Here is a 19,029-nt window from a genome sequence, read left to right as displayed (position 1 = left end):
GAGGACAAAGTTTCCTTTATATTTATTAAAATTTAACTCCCGATGTTGAGACAACCTTCTTTCTAATGGCCTGATACAAGCCAGCAATAGCTGGAGATTTAGTATACAGGGACAATAGGAATTTAAGTGCCGCAAGGTGGATCATAGGAATATACTGTACTTCATGAGATCAGAGACTTCAGGGAATGCACACGAACCAAATAAACTACACAGGTGGTATAGTGGCTTCCCAGTGTAGCTGATATCACGGATGAAGGGTCATTTAGCCTGTAATATCATATTGTAACGATTCAAGTTATGGTACTTTTCTGCATAACATGGTAATGTTCTGCACACCAAAATGATAATTTGTGTAATATGTGCCATCATGTTAATGTGTGTAAATATGTTTATTCAGGATGGTTATATTTATTAACTATAGCCAGGTGACTCTTGTACACAGCAGGGACATCCACTGTCCAGGAACAAAGGAATGCTAACTACCTCACATAACGAAGCCTTAAAGGGCCCCACATATGGAGCAATATAGCGACCGATCCGGCAGTTTTGAACGATATCACCGCTATATCATTACGTTTGTGGGCATGATATCGTACACTGCGTGCTCCCTTTGGTTCGTCAGTCGTTTAACAAGCAGATCTTTCTGCTTGTTAAATTGATCTGGGGGATTGACGAACAAACCCATGCAGCACTATGTGGGTCGGGGAGGGGGGTGCCGGCATATCGGGCGGTCGGCCACCGGCTCGCTCCGTGTGTGGGGACCGCTAGATATGTTGGTCGTCATATCAGCCGTCGCATCGCAAGGTGCATATCGCACCATGTATGGGGCCCTTAAGATTATCTAACTAGTGTGACTTGTCGCTTTCAACAGACACAATGCATTCTCTTGTACTAAGTTGTACTAGTGAAGTGTGCTCTAGAACTACAATAGCGTTTTTCCATAACATAGCTACCATGTGAATAACTATAGCCAATACATATATGTATCTATAGGTCCTTGAGTTCTAGGAGGTATTTTGATGAAATTATGTAAAGTTTATCTTGGAGGGATGTTGTGGAGGTGTATAATGTGATTGTTATTATGTTACCATGTGAATTAGGGGGTAATTGTCTGGAGGGTATCGATCACATGATTGGTACCCTATATGTTACTTGGACTATCATTCTAACATATGGGCAGTGCATTCTCTCTCCTTCCCTCTGGAAATGCTGTGACATCACAAAAGCATATAATGGATTAAACAGGGGAGGTTCACTTAATTTATTAGACTGATCCCCTTAACATCGTGGATTAGCCACCGTTCCAGGAGGAACCTCATTAGTCTCCCTGGAGCCAAATCTGCAGGGAGTATGGAGAAACCCTAGTGTTGTGTAGTATCATCTAAACCAGCATATTTAGTCAGGCCACCCAATACCATCACTCGGGAACTGTATACACATCCCAGGGGTGGTACCTTTGCCTCTGGTAATTTGACAGCTGTTAATGTGAGCCCAAATATTTGGTGTGTTCTGCAATGGGAGGCACTTGGTGTTTAAGTCTTGGCTTCTACCTGGTTAGTTCAGGACATGGGATCACTGAACTGTTCATTGTTGGACTAACAGGAACTGGAGCTGCCATCTTCATTCCTGCAGTAACACCTATATCAAGAGAAGCTTGCAGTTGGGAGAACCCCAGTGTTCATAATGGAGTAGGGCAACTAGTACCCGTTAATTTAATGGCTGGTTGAATTTTTGTTGAATTGAAAATATAAGGTGACCTGAGAGTGGGGTATCATAGTTTATATTTAATATCACAATTATAATCTTTATACATTGGATACATACATGAGAAAAACATACATTTCTTTGGTTTAAAGGCTAGATCAGACACAGTGGCCGATTTTACCTAGGTGCTGCAGGGCTGCAGCCCCCAGTAAAACCTGTCACCTCGGTGAACCAGTTACACTCCGTGCACTTCCCAATGCTGGCAGCCCCGTGCCCTCTGTGCGACGTCATGCACTCAGGGGCAGGGTCGGCACAGGGCGCTTGGAAGCCCTGTTATGGCACTACAGTTGAATCTATTTTGTCCCAGTGGTAACCTGGCCTGACAGGCATTTTGCAATTATAGAAATATTGCCTAAATACAAGAATGCTTGCAAGGTGTTGCAGGCAAGAGCTTTAGGCAACAAATGTTAAATTAGAATTTCACGTTTTATGTAAATTACATAATGTACATAAAGGTGTATGCATGTTTCTTAGATATAATGTAAAATGTTTATCTGGGTATTGTTGGATACTATTAACATCAAATAAGATTAATTAACAGATTAATTAAATAAATATGTATAGCTTCATATCCAAACCCAACACTAGAAGGGGAAATTCTGTAAATGCAAAAACAAATTGTCTAATTTATCTGCAAATATACTGTATTATCCCAGAAAACGTGGATATCAGTCTACGATAATTTGTTTTATTAAATATTTATTAGATATTAATTAGGAGCAAGAGAGAAGTACAAGCAAACTAACGGCTGCAAAATTCTTCACTTAACCCCAAATTAAGGGCAATATTTGGCAAACATTAATAACATGTCACATTACCTCCCCCATCATATAGTAAATGTTAAACATTATTTCATGTTAAGCAGGACCACTGAAGTTACTCCACTATTAGAATATAGAGCGTAAACCTGCAGTGAAAGATTTCTGGGTCATTCCACCTATCCATCCCTCTCTTCACATTATGCTGCCTTAGGCATTGTGGCTATATAACCCTATACAGGGCTGGTTTAGACACTTACCTAGTTTCCCCATGTTGACTGATTATATAAATATGGTTGGACACACTGATTCCCTGACTTGCAAAAGATGCTACAGTACTTTTAATTCAACACTATATCAGGTACATCATTGAACACTTAGGACTGTCAGTTGGTTATGGGCTTACACTCATTATCAGTATTTCCTAAGAAAAGTTAAACAATAGGGCAGATACTGGTGTTTCAGCAGCATCGGGAAGACCAATGAGCATTTCCCATGTTGTCCGCATTTGCAAGTGGTGGTGGATTTTCATTTATTTATTTTAATAAGTCTAAGTTATACTTGATCAATTTGTGATTTTATTTGCTCAGTAAAAGCATCACTAAACCTATAATCAAATTTTGCATGTTTAGGAGCGAATAATAATAACTTTCACAAAAAATACCTGTAAAAGTTTTAGGAGTTTTTCAGAGCTAAATATAGGAGGAGATTAGCTATCAAGGTGGGCATATTTACTTACACACATAATTCCTATCAGCAATCCCTTTGAAGGACAATGCAGTTTTAGCCTCTCCGAGTGCAATAACCATCATCTCAAGTTCTGTTAAGTTATGTGAGCCTTTGCAGATTTGTCTGCAATTATTAGTAGTAGCTTCTCTGCACAAGGTAACTTGTGATTTTGGTTAAAGGATCTTTTAGGGTCTACAATTCCACATGTTAAATCCAAAATATTACAAGCCTTGGATATAACGGAGAGCATCCACAATTTACTGTCCTGGTCAGGGGCGTTTTAAGAGAGGAGAGGGCCCGTGCGCACTCCCCGTGCGGGGCCCCCTCCTCTCTCCCCAGTGGCTGGCAGCCGACTGACGCGGCTGGCCAGCCACCGGAGCATTAGTAGACTCCGGGCACTAGAGTGTGCCCGGAGTCTACTCCGCATGCACAGAACGCTGGAAAAATGTCCATGGCGGCCATTTACCGGCGTTCTGTGCATGCACAGTAGTCTACTGCGCATGCGGAGAACGCCGGAAAATGGCATCGGCGGCCATTTTTCCGGTGTTCTGAGCAGCGCTGACACCCGACGCGGGACCACGGACAGGTAAGTTTAAAAATTATGGGTGCAGGGTGTGCGGTGCGGGGCCCCCCTGGACCCGGGGGCCGTGCCCCGCACACCCTGGACCCATTATAGATACGCCACTGGTCCTGGTCCAGGGATGATCTCTTTGCTCCCACCAAGGCAGGCTTCACCAGTGTTGTATTGGCAGCCAACTCCACAATGCCCACAGATTGAAGCTAGGAGCACATCACTGAGCCATGACAGACCCCCCTTCCCAAATGATTTGGGTAGAATGCTACGTAAATCAATTTAAAAAAACGTCACCCAAAACCGGATTTTCAGTTGCATTGTCCTTTAAAGCTTGTTTCTTCAGTCTTTTGCTACTATCATTTTATTACATGTATAACACAGATTAACAGAAGACAGTCCTAAGCAGACAGAAAATTTTAATATTTGCAGCTATCACCACCTGATTTTTCTTACAGCCCTGATCAGCAGGACTAAAACACATTTTGAGAGTTTCATTTTTGTTCCTTAAGGAAAATAACCAGCAAACGCCAAATGCTTTTGTTCCTGGTCAGTGTAATAAATAATAACAGTTGTATCCAATTAGAATTATGTAAGAAAATGGGCAATGTTTCTGCACTGCACGTTTTGTTCAACCTGCAATATACCCAACCATTATTTGATTTATGCAACAGGCAAGTTAGCAGCAATTTGCATGTGTTATAGGGTGTCTCTCCATCACTCGGTCAGGTCTTCAGACAAAATTATTTTCTCTTGAAAAGGTCATACACAAGTTATTACTACAGAGCAGGAATACACACAATAGCCCTTGTATAAACAAACAGTGAAGTGTAGGAAACGGCTTACAAGCAGACATTTAAGGTCAAATAAAGATGAAGGGAAATTGTCAGCCTGTAGTAAGAGTTATTTACCTGTCAGCTGACACTGACTGATCTTGTGTTCTGTGATATCACTCAGTGACTCAAACACCTGAAGGCAACTGTCACAGCTGTGAGCAGCTTCCTCCTCTAGTTCTTCCCCCTCCTCCTGCCTGTTCTTACAATCTGTCGCTTCACCATCTTCAGATTTATCGTCTAGTTTACAGTTGGGATCTGAAAAAGAAAAAAGATTGGACCTATGAAAAACATTGCAGGCAGTTCAAAAACCAGGGTTAGTTTCAAAACATAATAATTACCAATAAAAAATAAATAAATATATACACAAAAAAAATTAAACCGAAATTAGGGAACTAAGATTTTATATTGTATAATTATTAGGCTGTCACTGGATACAGATTTATTTTTATCTGATATGGCAATAAACTGGATAGTAATTTTTAATTGCATAAGCACCAGCTGATATCTAAACACATAACAACACTGAAGGTGCGTACACACTAGTCGATTTTTTTTAACGTTATGCCCGATTCTGACACATCGGAATGACATATCCTTTGAAATCATCTAGTGTGTGTGCTCTATATCATCCGGTGCACGCTCCTGTGGGGTCAGTCAGTCGCATCATCAGGTCGGACCTACATGCAGGCCAACCTGACAATGCAACCGACAACTCCATGCAGCGGGATGCAGCAGGAGCAGACATATCAGGTGGTCGGGCATTTGATCGTCTAGTGTGTACAGAAAGTCTGATATGTCGGCCCGTTGCGGATCCCATCACTGGGTACACACATCGTTAAATGTGTACCCGGCTTGACAATGTCAACACTCCATAAGAAGTCACTAGCTAGGTGGCAATCTCGTTAATAGCTAAAAAGTTTAAATTTTTATTTCCATGCATCCACAGTGTTTTGCTCCAACACCACAGATGGCTCAAACACACAAATCAATCAATAAGGGTCTACATAAAATTGTAAAACTTAAGTCATCACTACTAACAATAGATTAAAACATTCAATAGGAAATCAGTGTTACAAATATTTCATCTAAACATTACTCAACTGAGAAGAAAGGCTTGATCGACATTCTGCATTTCCGAGTCAGTTGTGTGATCAGTCACTATTTTGTGGCATAGTTTTTTTGCTATCTAATAGACAATAGCTAGATAACTATGAGAAAGAGTAGTCCCAACCGTAGTTGTCCATTTAAGTGCCATTCATTATGTCAGACAAGTTGACAAAATTATGTAGTTTTTCAAATTATTGAAAACTTCAAGTCAACTTCATCTAATATACATTTTTGGCCAATAGGGCAAAGAAAAAAACAAATGCATAGGTGTGTGTGAGACTATTATATAGGCACAATGTCATTCCGATTTGGCCATGCGACGCCGTCAGGTTTGATGTGCTGCACATCAAACCTGATGATATTGCATGCGGCACCATTCTTATTAATGAAGGATGGAACAAGTGATCGTTCCTTCATTCATAAATCGCTGCAGTGTGTACCGGCTGTCATACGATGTCCGGGGTGAAGGTAAATCACCCTGAACATCGTCACAATTGCAGGTCGTCTTAGTGTGTACCCGGCTTTACAAGAACAAATCAATTGAAATATTCTGTATAAAAACACAAATTACTGGGACAAATCAAACAAATTCTGAAAACTGCAGATCTTTTATAATTTAAGACATATTTTATCATTACAGCATATTTCACTCTTATACCAAGCAATCACAACAGACATAAGCAGCACAATGCCCTACAGTAGTTGTTGTTGTAGAACTAGAATACAGAGCAGTCCCTGTTTTTGGGACTTTCAGTTCAAAAAATATTTTAATACAAGTTGTCTATTTGAAACGTAATGCAAATTTATATTTATGTATTTGTAAAGCATTTGGGCAGCAGTAATAGAGAAAATAGTATTTAGATTGGGAAACATTGGTTGAGGAGGAAGATGAATGTCCCTTGCGACTAAAGCAACAGCGAGGGAAGGGGGTGTCAGAAAATCAGTATGACGCAATCCTACACATCTAGCGTAATTTTCGTACATATATACGAATTTTAAATTCCCTTTAGCTAAATAATCATAATTATACTAATCCTGGCAGGTAGACACATGAATAAACGAATAAGTGTGAAAGCCGTATGTCTATTGGGGACTGGTATGATTTACCGCCGGACGCATGATCACAAATGAAGGGCACAACAGTTTCAACAAGGACCCCCGTGGTTGTGCTTGGCTTGTGTGTGGACATCTTCAGAAGCATAAGAGATGGATGGTTGAGTTATGGATATATGTATGTTACTAGTTATTTATATATTAGAGGACCCATTGAACATGGATATGTCCTCACTAAAGAGCGGACAGTAATTGTTAATACAGGCATTCCATCACGAATGGCATTTATAATAATGTAACCATGACACACAGTACAAGGGGGTGGGAATAAAACAAAAACATAATTTTATTTGCAAAACAACAGTGAGATAGGCTCTAACAACGTCTTTAAAATAGTACGAACAAATCCTCCTGAAGAGCCTAGCACAGATCATTTTCCCCTGCTTACAAAACAGACTAGAAACTGGAAAAACCACGTGAATAGGCACAAATCATAGGATTGGCATACTCTATTAAAGAAAGAATCGAGCTAAGAAATGCAAATCAATATCCCAGGCTTTATTTCATTAAATGGAAAATAGATTTGAATGTTCATATTTTAGCTTCATTTTCAATATTGGAGATGCTGTTACGGGAGGCAAATTGTCTCACAGTTTATTGAACAGAACAGTTTAAAAAATAATCTAGAAATTGCACACTGCCGGCTGCCACGTTTCGTACAAGTGTATAAAACTGCCCTGTTAGAATCAATGTACTGTATGCAAAATATATGTTGTCTGCATATATAGTGCCAGGTAAGCATTTCCTGTATGCTGTCACAATAAAACGGACATTGGCCCTGATTCAGAGCCGGACGCTCTGACCAGAGCGCTCGCTCTGAATCAGGGCCCACCTCCATTAAAATGGAGCGTCCTCCTGGACGCTCGTATAGCTGTGGGTCACCACCCACAGCATATACGAGCGTCCAACAAGATGGTCGCGATGGTCTTGACCATTGCGACCATCGGACTTGCGAGTGAAACCCTGTGGTCGGGTTTCTCAACCGCAAGCCCTGGAGTGATTTTGGCTCGATCAGAGCCAAAATCACTCCCACTGACATCACTAGTGATGTCAGTGGGGCCGGCTTCAGACGGTAGGCGTTCCCATAGGAACACCTCCGCCTGGCAGGCACGCCCCCGGCATGCCCACCAAAGGGAGCGTGCTGTCAATCAACATCGACAGCACGCCCCCTTTGGTGCGAGACCCGGAGCGATGGAAAGTCCTTCGCTCGCCAGGTCTCGCGCATGCGCACGACGGAGCTCCCTCCGTCGTGCGCATGCGCAGTGGGGAACATCGACCCACTTGCGAGCGTACTGCCATTCGCGAGTGGGTCTGAATGACCCCCATAAAGCATACAAACAATGCAGTACAACTGTGCATGGCAGGCACTGAGACATTGCTACCAATGGAACCTTTGTCTTGATTGAATACAATTATGTCTTGTTATTACAAGGTGGCGAAAGCTGGGACTTCAGATATCAAACTATTACTGGTCCAAGAACTTGGCAATTGTCAGACCACCAGCAATATTGTAGAACCCAATAATAGTGACTATGCTACCGATAGAAACAGAAACGTGGCAGGATAATGTAAAATGAAATAAAATGATGTGCAAAGTTGTTTATTTTTAGCATGGATGACATGTAGATGTTAGTGTTTGTACCATTCTTGCCTACTCTCACAGAATTGACTTTAGTTCTACCACACTCCTAGGAGAGTAGATCAGCCTCCCAGATCCCACCTACTTCTCCAGTGAATTTGGTGGTAAAGGGGGGTGATGAAGCATTCATGCCTAATGCAAATCGCATTATCACGGCCCCATCCCCAATACCAAGAATTGCTGCACTGAATTGATGATTAATGAAGCCACACAACCCTCTCCTTCCAACTTGACCTACCCCTTCTGAGTCTCGTGGCCTGCTGCCAATTACTATTAAGAATCAAATGGGGATACATTTTTTTTTGGTTTTTTTTAAAGCTACAAACCGCACTATAAGGACATAAGTTCTGACCTTAATCATTTAGGTCTACAGAAGATGACGGTGTCAAGTCACAGTTAACCGATAGGCTTTATAGACAGGAGTATTGGCTCATCATTTATAATAGTGAAAATGACAGCCTACATGCTTTGTTTAAACACGTAAGACAACTTCAGGCAATAGAATAACTATTTAGTCAGCTAAACAAAAATATTAAAATATACAAAATGTCATTCCATGAAATTTAAAATCAAGGTGCAACTTTTTTTTTTTTTTAATTGTGGTGAAAAACACTTAGGGGCATATTCAATTGTGCGCAAATTTTTAAACAATATGTTTCCACAGGCACAAGGTTTTTGGTGTTCAATTGGGCGCAAGTTTTTTTTTTCCCTGCGGAGTGAGTTTTTTTTTTTTTTGGCACAGCTTCAGAGCAGGTGCAAATGTTTTTAAAAATCCCTATTTTAAGATAAAAATGTGAGTACTTTTTTTAGACACCTCCGGCTAATTAGGCAGTTCCCAATTAGCTTAATTAGTCCAATAATCACTTGTCATTATTGGTGTTAAAAACTTTAAAAATAAAAAAAAAATAAAAAAGCAGAAATGAGACATTTCCAGCATTTTTAAAAATGTCAATATTTTTATTTGGGACAGTATTAAACATCATTACTGTTACTCAATACTGTATATATATATATATATATATATATATATATATATTATTTTTTTTTAAGGCTACAGGCTGTTCCCCAGGTCTTGTGGTAAAAATTACTCTATTTGCGATGGCCGCCGTTTATTTTTACCACAAAAATCACGCACCTAATTGATATGCCCCTTCTACATTTATACTGAAAAATGTGAGATCTTTTTGTGGTTAACTTTATTGTTGTCTCAAAAACTTAGATCTATTGCATATTTTGGGTGTTGTGCAAATATTCAGAAATCCTGTATTTAAGGTATGGTTCTGTATGTTTTTACTTTAACTTTCTATACTTCACTTGAAAGGTCCTTTGTGTATGCATTATCAATGTATTCGGAAATAAATTGCACCACCAAAAAAAATTGTTGCATTCTGGGTATATTGTACATCAGAAAATATTTAGGGCATTTTCAATTACATGAGCTTTTGCACAATCTCTCTCCCCCCCCCCAAGATAATATGGTTTACATTACAAAATGTTTTACTGCAAAAGCAATTAACTTAAGCGATATTATATTATATACACACATACACATAAAAAAAAATTTGTATTAGAATTTATAATGGTCATGTATGTGATACTGCGGTCAGGTAAGTGACATAAAATGAGTCATGCATGTGACATTATTATTTTGTTTATTTTCTCACAAGAGAGCAATGTTTTTGTTGTTAATTCTGTGATATTCTCACTAGAGGTCATTAGTAACAACTTCCTGTTTATATTACATAGGGGAAATATAATAGCTTGCGAGATGCTGGCAATTCCGGTGAGTCTGCTAGATGTGTTAAAGCGGCTATAATTTAAAAAGGCAAGCCCAACCTGGTTTTGACTTTTAAATTACTGCTGCTTTAAAACATCAGGCAAACGCACTGCAATTGCACGAATGCCTGCATCCCACAGGCTATAACATTTCCCTGATGGTGTTTAAAGGAAGGAGGTGGATTTAAAACTATATATGTTTATTCTGCAATCAAAGATGGACATTGAACAAAAAGCAAAGAAGGCAGAAAATCAGAGAAGCTATTACCCCCCCCAAAAAAAAAAAGAAATGATGCCAGTTTTAAAGAAGAAAGAAGGAAAATGACAGAAAATGTTAAGGGAGAAAAAGGCCATAACGATGACAAAGAAAGAGAGAAAGAAACAAACTGAGGTAGCTAAGGAACAACAGAGGAAATGTAGAGCTGCCAAGAAGGAGAATAATAATTATCAGAGTTATCATGTGGGGTTCCGGATGAAAGACAGACAGTAAAAAGTTTGACGATTAATAGCACAGGCAAACATAGGGGTTTCGGTTACCTGAACCCCCCCTCCCGAGTCCACACCATGAACACAATAGAAACAGTATGTAAAACAATTTACTAGTTCTGCATGTTTCACAAATTAAATAATTAGCACCACCTGTGGGATCTTTTAAAATGTACCAGCCAGGGATGAATACACCTGTGCACCAACTAGGAGATCTGGAAAACATGCACTGTTAGTGTTGCACTGCTATAGACCATCTATAGGGTTAATTATTAATACGGTTATCCAGTGCATGAGGAGACTAATATGTACATATATGTCCAGGGCAGTGCTAGGTTCCTCTGCTGCTCCCCCAGACTCCCATTTTGCTCCCATGCTCTGGAATGGTGTCCACATGTGAAATAAAAAGATTCAGCTCAGACAGGATGGCCCTACTGCCGCTTCTAATGTATTACTGTGATCGCTGGTCCTGTATATATTGGTATTATGACATACACTACGCATACACTACGACGCATATTAAAGCTAGTTAAGGGCTAATTCTGTCCTCTTCATGGAAACCCCCTTCTGTCCTCAAGCATTTGGAAACCCCCTTCTCGAAATCCTGCGTTTGCCCCTGAATAGGTCGACAACAGATGGCTGACAGTCAATATGTCGACAGGGACAAAGTGTCGACACACAAAAAGGTTGCCGTGTATTAAGGTAGTCATGGAAATGGTGATATAAAAATGGTCAACACTTTTCTTTTTTTTTTTTTTTTTAGGATTAGGCACTAGGAGGGACGGTTAGGGCTAAGCACTTAACCTGATGCATAGGGACAGTTAGGTTTAGGCACCAAGGGTAGGGTTAGGGTGAAGATTGTTTACCATTTTTGCATTGACCAAACCCATGTTGAGCTTTGGACTGTCTACCTTTTGTAACTGTCAACATACATCCATGTCGACCATTTGGTGTTGACCTATACATTGTCAACTTTTTTGTTGTTGATCTAATGAACCACACCCATCATGTGTGTCTTCTGCCACTGCTTCTAACTCAGGGCTCGACAAATTTTTGAAAAATCTAGGAGCCATCTTAAAAGTTTAGGAGCCAGACCATCGTCCATTACCAAAATATATGAAAGCTTGTATAGACCACCACACATGCATTTTCAGTGCCCTTCAACCTCCCCACATGCATCAATCACCACACATGCCTCTTTAATGGTCATCAGATTCTGCAATATGCCCATACCAGCCCCTGTAATAGTGCCCCCAGTAGTAAGCCCCCTGTAATAAGCCCCCTGTAATTGTGCCCCCAGTAGTAAGCCCCCTGTAATTGTGCCCCCAGTAGTAAGCCCCTGTAATTGTGCCCCCAGTAGTAAGCCCCCTGTAATAGTGCCCCTAGCAGTAATCCCCCTGTAATAGTGCCCCTAGCAGTAAGCCCCCTGTAATAGAGCCGAGCGCGCACACACAAAAAAAACCAAAACAGAATACTTACCTAAGCCCCGATCTTGCGTCCGCCGCTACTCGTTACTATGGGAGAGACGTCATGAGGGGGGGACTTGGAAAACTCGGTCGCCAGGACTAGAATCTTAGTCGCCATGGCGACCGGGATTTGTCAAGCCCTGTTCACCTAATAGAATTCCACAGATCCTTGCTGAGGGAGTAAATAAACCATTGAAAGCCTTGCCAATATCACCATAGCAGCTGTGAGCAGTTTGGTGGATTAGGTGGGTTTAAAACTATTGCTTTAAACCAATAAGGGAGGGGTGCTAGTCCAGGTTGAATGTGTTTCAGCCGTCAGGTGTGCAAAGAAGCACACTAAATGGAGTGTATAAGAAAGGGTCCTGGACTGCACACCCTGAATATATATAATGGGAGGTGCTACCTGTCAAGGTTATTATTGCAGGCACAGAAACAGAAATTTAGTGTGCTTCTTTGCACACCTGAAGGCTGAAACACCTTCAGTCTGGACTAGCACCCCTTCCTTATTGGTTTAAAGCATGGAGTCTGGTATTGTGAATGCACACTAGTAATAGGCACAATTTAGGTACGTCCTACAAATTATATACTGTAGTGACACTTTGGGTTGATTTTTGGGGCGTGGGTCCCCTGGATTGCTTTGGTTGGTCTGCTTCAGGGCATCGTATTATAAACACATTTTTCCTTTTTTACACATTTTAACACTTTTACTGTTTGTTTTTATTATATTTGTATTTTCACTTCTCCATCCTATATATGCAGCCATAGCTGCTCTTACCGATCTTACTTTACACTTCACCTTTCTCATTAGAGCGATGCCCAGGAGTGGCTCGGCTAAGCTGGTTTGGGGGTGTCCTGTGCTCTGGATTTGAACCCTAATATGTTAGGGACCTACCCTACAGGAGGTTACCTGGATATGGTGGGTAGGCCCATAACCTTGTCCATGATTATGCTAAAAACCTCTATTTATTTATTGCAAATTTTTATTGCATAATGTATTTATATATAATCAGTAATTTGGAGTTGTGCACCTGTTATTTTTCTGTTTCTGTGCCTGCCTGTAATGGCAGCCTGCAGCCAGGATCACTGCTGTGGCGGCATCGAAGCGTCCTTTAGATGCTCCTGGCAGGCAGTATGTGCTGCTGATTAGAGCAACCTCAGGACGCTCCAATCAGTGCTGCACTTACCGGTGTGGTCGCTCCCATCCCCTCTGCATGACGTCATGACATCAGGCACCAAGGGGGCGGGCACTATTTATCACTGTTATGACGCAGGTCCTAGTAATCAATGCAAATCTCATGAAAACATATTGTTGTTGAAGGGGCTTGGAATTGCATTTAACACTGATTTTTGGAAAAATATGTTGTGTAGTGCTGACTTAAAATCGGACTATATATAGACACCAAGATCATCAGCTGATCAGGCATCCATACATTTTAATACAATAGATGACTGGATGCGGTCAATATCCTGGCAAGAGGGATGTCAACGCTTAGAATACAGGGGGAGGGTTACGTTTAGTCAGTGGGGAGGGAGGGTCAGGGTTAGGGGTAAGAGAAGGGTTGGGAAACCTACAGTCAGGTGTTGGTTTCCTAACCCTGTCGGGATGCCAGCGTTGGAATTTGACCGTCAGGATCCCGAGCACTGGCATCCCGTTCCGAACCTTACATGACTGTCATAATAGTTTAATGATGAAATGATGCCAAAGCATTAGTAAATTGTGTTTAGTGAGACTTGTTTGCTAGTCCTATACTAGCCTGTAAAACAAATCACACCACATTTGGAATGTATTATTCACAGAAATTTAAAGAGGCAATATGTCTGATGCGACTTATTTTGTCACATACATGATCATGAAAAAAAAAAAAAAGGGTACATACAGTAGTCAGATGCTACAACATATATCATATTATCTGCTAATATTTAGCAGCGGCACCCCTTGCACCTATGGTAGTTACGCCCATGGTAGTAGCCTCCTATCGTACTTGAGTACAGTTTGAGCTCAGTTTCTACATTAATGATCTAGATGACTTTAATTATATATGTCCATAAAGTATGTTTGTCACATACGTGACTGTGGGATGGCCCAAAATTAACATAGTTTAAACTAATGTAAAACATGTACTGGATTCCAACTACAGCACTGCCAGTGAGCTAGAAACCACTTGGAATGGCCTGATAAATAAGTCAGCCGTTCCTTTTTCTTTGTTGGTTTTGTCAATACAAATAAAGATTTTGTGGCAATTACTGATAAGTACGAATGAGTCAAGGTTGTATTAAAGCCATTCCGGAAGGAGAGAGAAGCCAATGTAATCGATTCTCAGAAGGTCACTTTCTCATGCTTTAACCTATTCTTTTATTCCTTCTAAGAAGTCAATGCCCCAGCTATCAATCAGTGCTTTCCTCAAAGCCACAATTTACATTAACAATAAAGTTTCAATATTTTGCATAGTTCTATGCCAAAATAAGAGTAAATCAATCATTCAGTGAAAGCAACATTTAAAAGAGAGAAATAAAAAAAAATAATAATAAAAAAAAAAAATATCGACTAATTATGTTACTGAAGGATAAAAATAACTTTTTACCTTCCTGGTCTCATGAGTATACAAGTTTGTGTCCATACAGGTTTGTGTCTTTCACAAAGCTTTATCTAATACAGATATTATGCACAAGTAACATGGTATATTTGCATTAATTATATAGTAGAGCAATTGTCACTTCAGGGTTGTTCATGAAGAATTGACAAAAAAAAAAAAAAAGGTATACATAATAAACGGAACTTCGCGTATGATGTGCTGTGTAAATGACAGACATTTTATGTATTAAAAATAAAAAAAATAAAAAGAAGAGGATACAGTGCAAGTGGCTGCCATCCAATCAGGTGCCACCTAGCATTGAAACCCTGTCCCTCTGACAAATACTGTAGGTTACAATATTAATGTAATAACAGTGGAGGGGTAAAAAGCAGCCAATCTAAACGGTGCCTACACACTTAGCGATATTTTACACGTTTTGCCCGATTCCGACGCATCGTGATGACAAATCGTGTAAAATATGCCGAAATCGTGAGTGTCCACTCACGATGCCGACGCGCATCCCCGCAAGTCGCACATCGCATCTTCAGATCTATCGTGCTGTAGGGCAGATCTGACAATCTCAGCCATGATGCACTGGAATAGTTAGAAGGCACGATAGAGTGTTTGTCACATTGGACAGTTTTTAATACCAAATCGTGCCCACGACTGCCGGGGAGCTGCTCGCGACAGTTCAAGGGGAAATCGGACACAATGTCAGATCGTGACCACATCGCCAAGTGTGTAGGCACCTTCAGTGTCATTAAAACATGTTAGTCTAAAGCTGGGCACACACGTCAACGATGTGCCAACCCAGCTATTTGATGTAAGATGTATCGCATTGCCGAACACACTATTATCCGTCACACAACGATGTGCCAACCCAGCTATTTGATGTAAGATGTATCGCATTGCCGTACACACTATTATCCGTCACACAACGATGTGCCAACCCAGCTATTTGATGTAAGATGTATTGCATTGCAGTACACACTATTATCCGTCATACAACGATGCGATACATCATTACATGCTTAATGTAACTACACCGTGTTGTCTGTCATATCATCCCATCTGATGTACAGCACAGCAGATGGGAAAATGTGACCACCCAATTCATGAAATGATGAATTGGGTATATTTGGGGGTACACACTATACAAGGGTTAATGCGATCCATCACGGACCACAGGATCGGCCAATATATTGTATGTGTACCCAGCTTTACCTAGTGTGTATGAGACTTTATATATTCATACTGGACTAAAAGCTGAAGCCATAAACATGGATTCTAATGGCATTACTACATGTGATTTTTATAGAAGACAATTGTAGCTTTATTTACATCTCCCAAAAGATATGGGTCACAAACTTTCTCCACCCAACACCAGGCATTAATAGAACACCAGCAAAACTTTCTATGCTGCTTTGTTCCCTTAGCCACAGTGCTTGACTGAAGGGAGAAAAACTATATACAGCTGCATAGCAGCAGGAGGCATTTAATAGTGAAGGGTTGTGAGCACCTGACTTGCCTTGAAATATTTAAATGTTACACCTCGTCTAGGACTGCATTGATATTCCAAACGGTTAAAAGAATTAAAGTGAGTTGTATGTAACTGTCAAGCTCCCTTGGTTAAAAAAAAGTTTCTCAGATGTAATGGAAAAGAACAGTTGTAATTAGGGCAAAACCAAGCCAAGTCATCATACCATTAGTGTGTCACGCTCATGAACCCTTTGGTCTCTTACAATCGCTGTCCTGGTAACATTTTAGCTTTACAGCATATACTTTGTGTAGGTATTAAGCATGGTAGGAAGAAAATTACAGTCCCAGATGACTGCACAGATGTGTGTAATTCAGTTGTGTTGAGAGTGGTTTATACAGTATATGTAAGCAGTAGAACTTGGTAACATTCAGTGGAGAATGGTCTCTATTGAAACAAATATATATTGCCTTCTTCGCCACCTTTTCAAAGTGCATGAAAAATATAATCTGTTCAGGGCAAAGTCAAATTAAAAATGTGTTCAGCTTTGCTCTTTGTAGCTTGCACAAATCATCATCAACAGGTTTAGAAGTCACATTCCAATTATCCTTTTCTTTTATACTGTATCCTGTTTTTGTCTATTTTAGCTTTTTTTTTTTTTTTAAATTGAACAATGTTAAAACTACATCACTCTGCACTTCCTGCAAAAAAATGGCAAATAATAAATTTGCAATCTTTTTAAAATTATAAATTCAGAATTTCTTTCCTCTTTACAGAGGCAATGAAATTTTGTATGCACCATGTAAATATTAACTGACCATTTTCCGTTATTCAACCAAGTCTTACTCAACTGATGTGCACTTGAGGCTGCCTTCATACAAAGAAAGAAAAAGAAGATGTGAATTACAATGAAGACCCATGCCTTCACCTATATGTCCATTCAAAAATATGTATGTGCTATAAGAAACTACTTATATCCCTGTAATTAAAATGTGAATTTAGATGCAGTTAACTGGCATTATAAAGGTGCAGGAAACAACCCTTAAAATGTTATCTATATTCTTATTAAATAACCTAAAAATAAAAATGTTATACATCCATTAATGTTGTAAACCCTTTGATTTAATGAGCTGCAAAATCAAAAACACAGTTAAAGTTGTTATATGCTTACTAACTCATACAGATTCCAAATTGCACATAGAGAAAGAGGAAAATTATACTAATGTCACAAGAAAAGAAAAAAAGAGAAACTATTCCAAAAATAAACTGGTCAACACTGCAATGTAAATAATGGACAGCAGATGCCCCCAGAGCAAGAAATATTGCACACCACTACAGATTTGTTTTGAGACTCTTCAACACAGAGGTCACACTTAAAGTCAAGCAAGTTAATTGAGGTCATACAAATGAAGCATATGGGAAGAGGAGTCCTATCTCCAACAGAGCTCTTTAGCTGGGCAACTACAGATGCTTGTTGTAATCACCACGAGTTTTTGTGCAAAAGAGAGAGATCATCATGAACCAAGGGTAGAAATAGATCACCTATAAGCATTGATACTATATTAATAATACTAGTGTAACAAATTAGTATTTTGTGCTACATATTAAATCCCATCACTGCAAGAAAAAATGGCAATTACCGAATGTCATATTCCAAATGCAGGTGCTACCCTTTCGTTCAAAACAGTTCTTTTGGGTATGAGATAAATAAGGGGATAATTCTCATTTGCTTTCTACGAGGGATGATTGAAAAATTATGAGACTGCCTCTGTTTATCTGTCCCATAGGTAGACGTGGCAACGCTATACTGGTTATTGTGAAGCTCATACATATATGTGTCTGAACCTGCGGTTGGACTGCCGTAGTCTTCTTTGTTAAGTCACAGCGAGTGGAAGATCTTCCTACGTTTTGTCATGGCGAATGAGGAGGACGTGCTTGTGGGATTACGTCAGAGATGTGAGATTGAATTTTGTGTTAAACTTGGAAACAGCGGATATGAAACTCATAAAATGTTAAAGCAAGCATACAGCGGGGAAACAATTAGCCGTGCTGCAGTATTTTTGTGGTGGAAGCACTTCAAAGGGGGTAATACGCGAGTCTGGGAGAACATTCACCGCGGTTACAGATGTCAACATTACCAAAGCTGCGGAGATGTTGCAAAATGACAGAAGGTTAATTTTACGCAAACTTTTGGCTTCACCTGGCATCTCATTTGAACAGCATATTGTGACTGAAAATGCATCGCCTGTATGTCCGGAGGGTACCCAGAAATCTCACAGAAGAGCAGATGCGATGACGAGTTGAATTGTGCAAGAACGCCATTCAAATGTTGGAGAGGATACCAGATTTCTTGACATCGAGTGGGTTGTGTGACAGTCCAGTGTATGGAAACACGTAAATTCGACTCCGCCCAAAAAATTCTGTTTGATTCCTTCAGCGTGTAAAGTCATGCTTCTGCTGTTCTTTGATGCTCACTGTATGATCCTATAGCACTGGGTTCCCCATGGACAGACCATTAATGGTGACTACTATGCATACATCCTGAAAACCCATTTGGGTGGAGCCATGAGGAAGAAAAGACTGCATTTGCTGAAGAAACAGTGGGTTTTGCTCTAAGACAATGCCCTGACCACATGTTGCTGCTGTTGGCTATTGGCAGCACTGACTGAAATTAATAGAACAGCACCGGAACACCCTCCATACAGCCCAGACTTAGCACCCTGTGATTTCTGGG

The 19,029-nt window shown here is 40.1% G+C and overlaps 1 protein-coding gene across 5 annotated transcripts in view; it reads right to left on the bottom strand.

Moving 5' to 3' along the window:
- Positions 1-19,029, bottom strand: part of ZNF521 (zinc finger protein 521) — a 338,210-nt gene that overhangs the window by 289,682 nt on the left and 29,499 nt on the right. For all 5 annotated transcript variants that reach the window (XM_088469597.1, XM_088469593.1, XM_088469592.1 and 2 more), the window contains one exon: positions 4,734-4,913. Coding sequence is in view for 4 of the 5 variants with exons in the window: in XM_088469593.1 (XP_088325719.1) it covers positions 4,734-4,913 (180 nt within the window). In the remaining variant the exon portion in view is untranslated. The remainder of the gene's footprint in view (positions 1-4,733; positions 4,914-19,029) is intronic.

The sequence above is a fragment of the Taudactylus pleione genome, unplaced genomic scaffold (genome assembly GCF_031769625.1).
Source record: "Taudactylus pleione unplaced genomic scaffold, aTauple2 ptg000093l, whole genome shotgun sequence".
NCBI classification, from domain to species: Eukaryota; Metazoa; Chordata; class Amphibia; order Anura; family Myobatrachidae; genus Taudactylus; species Taudactylus pleione.
This window is presented reverse-complemented; position numbering and strand designations above follow the sequence as displayed.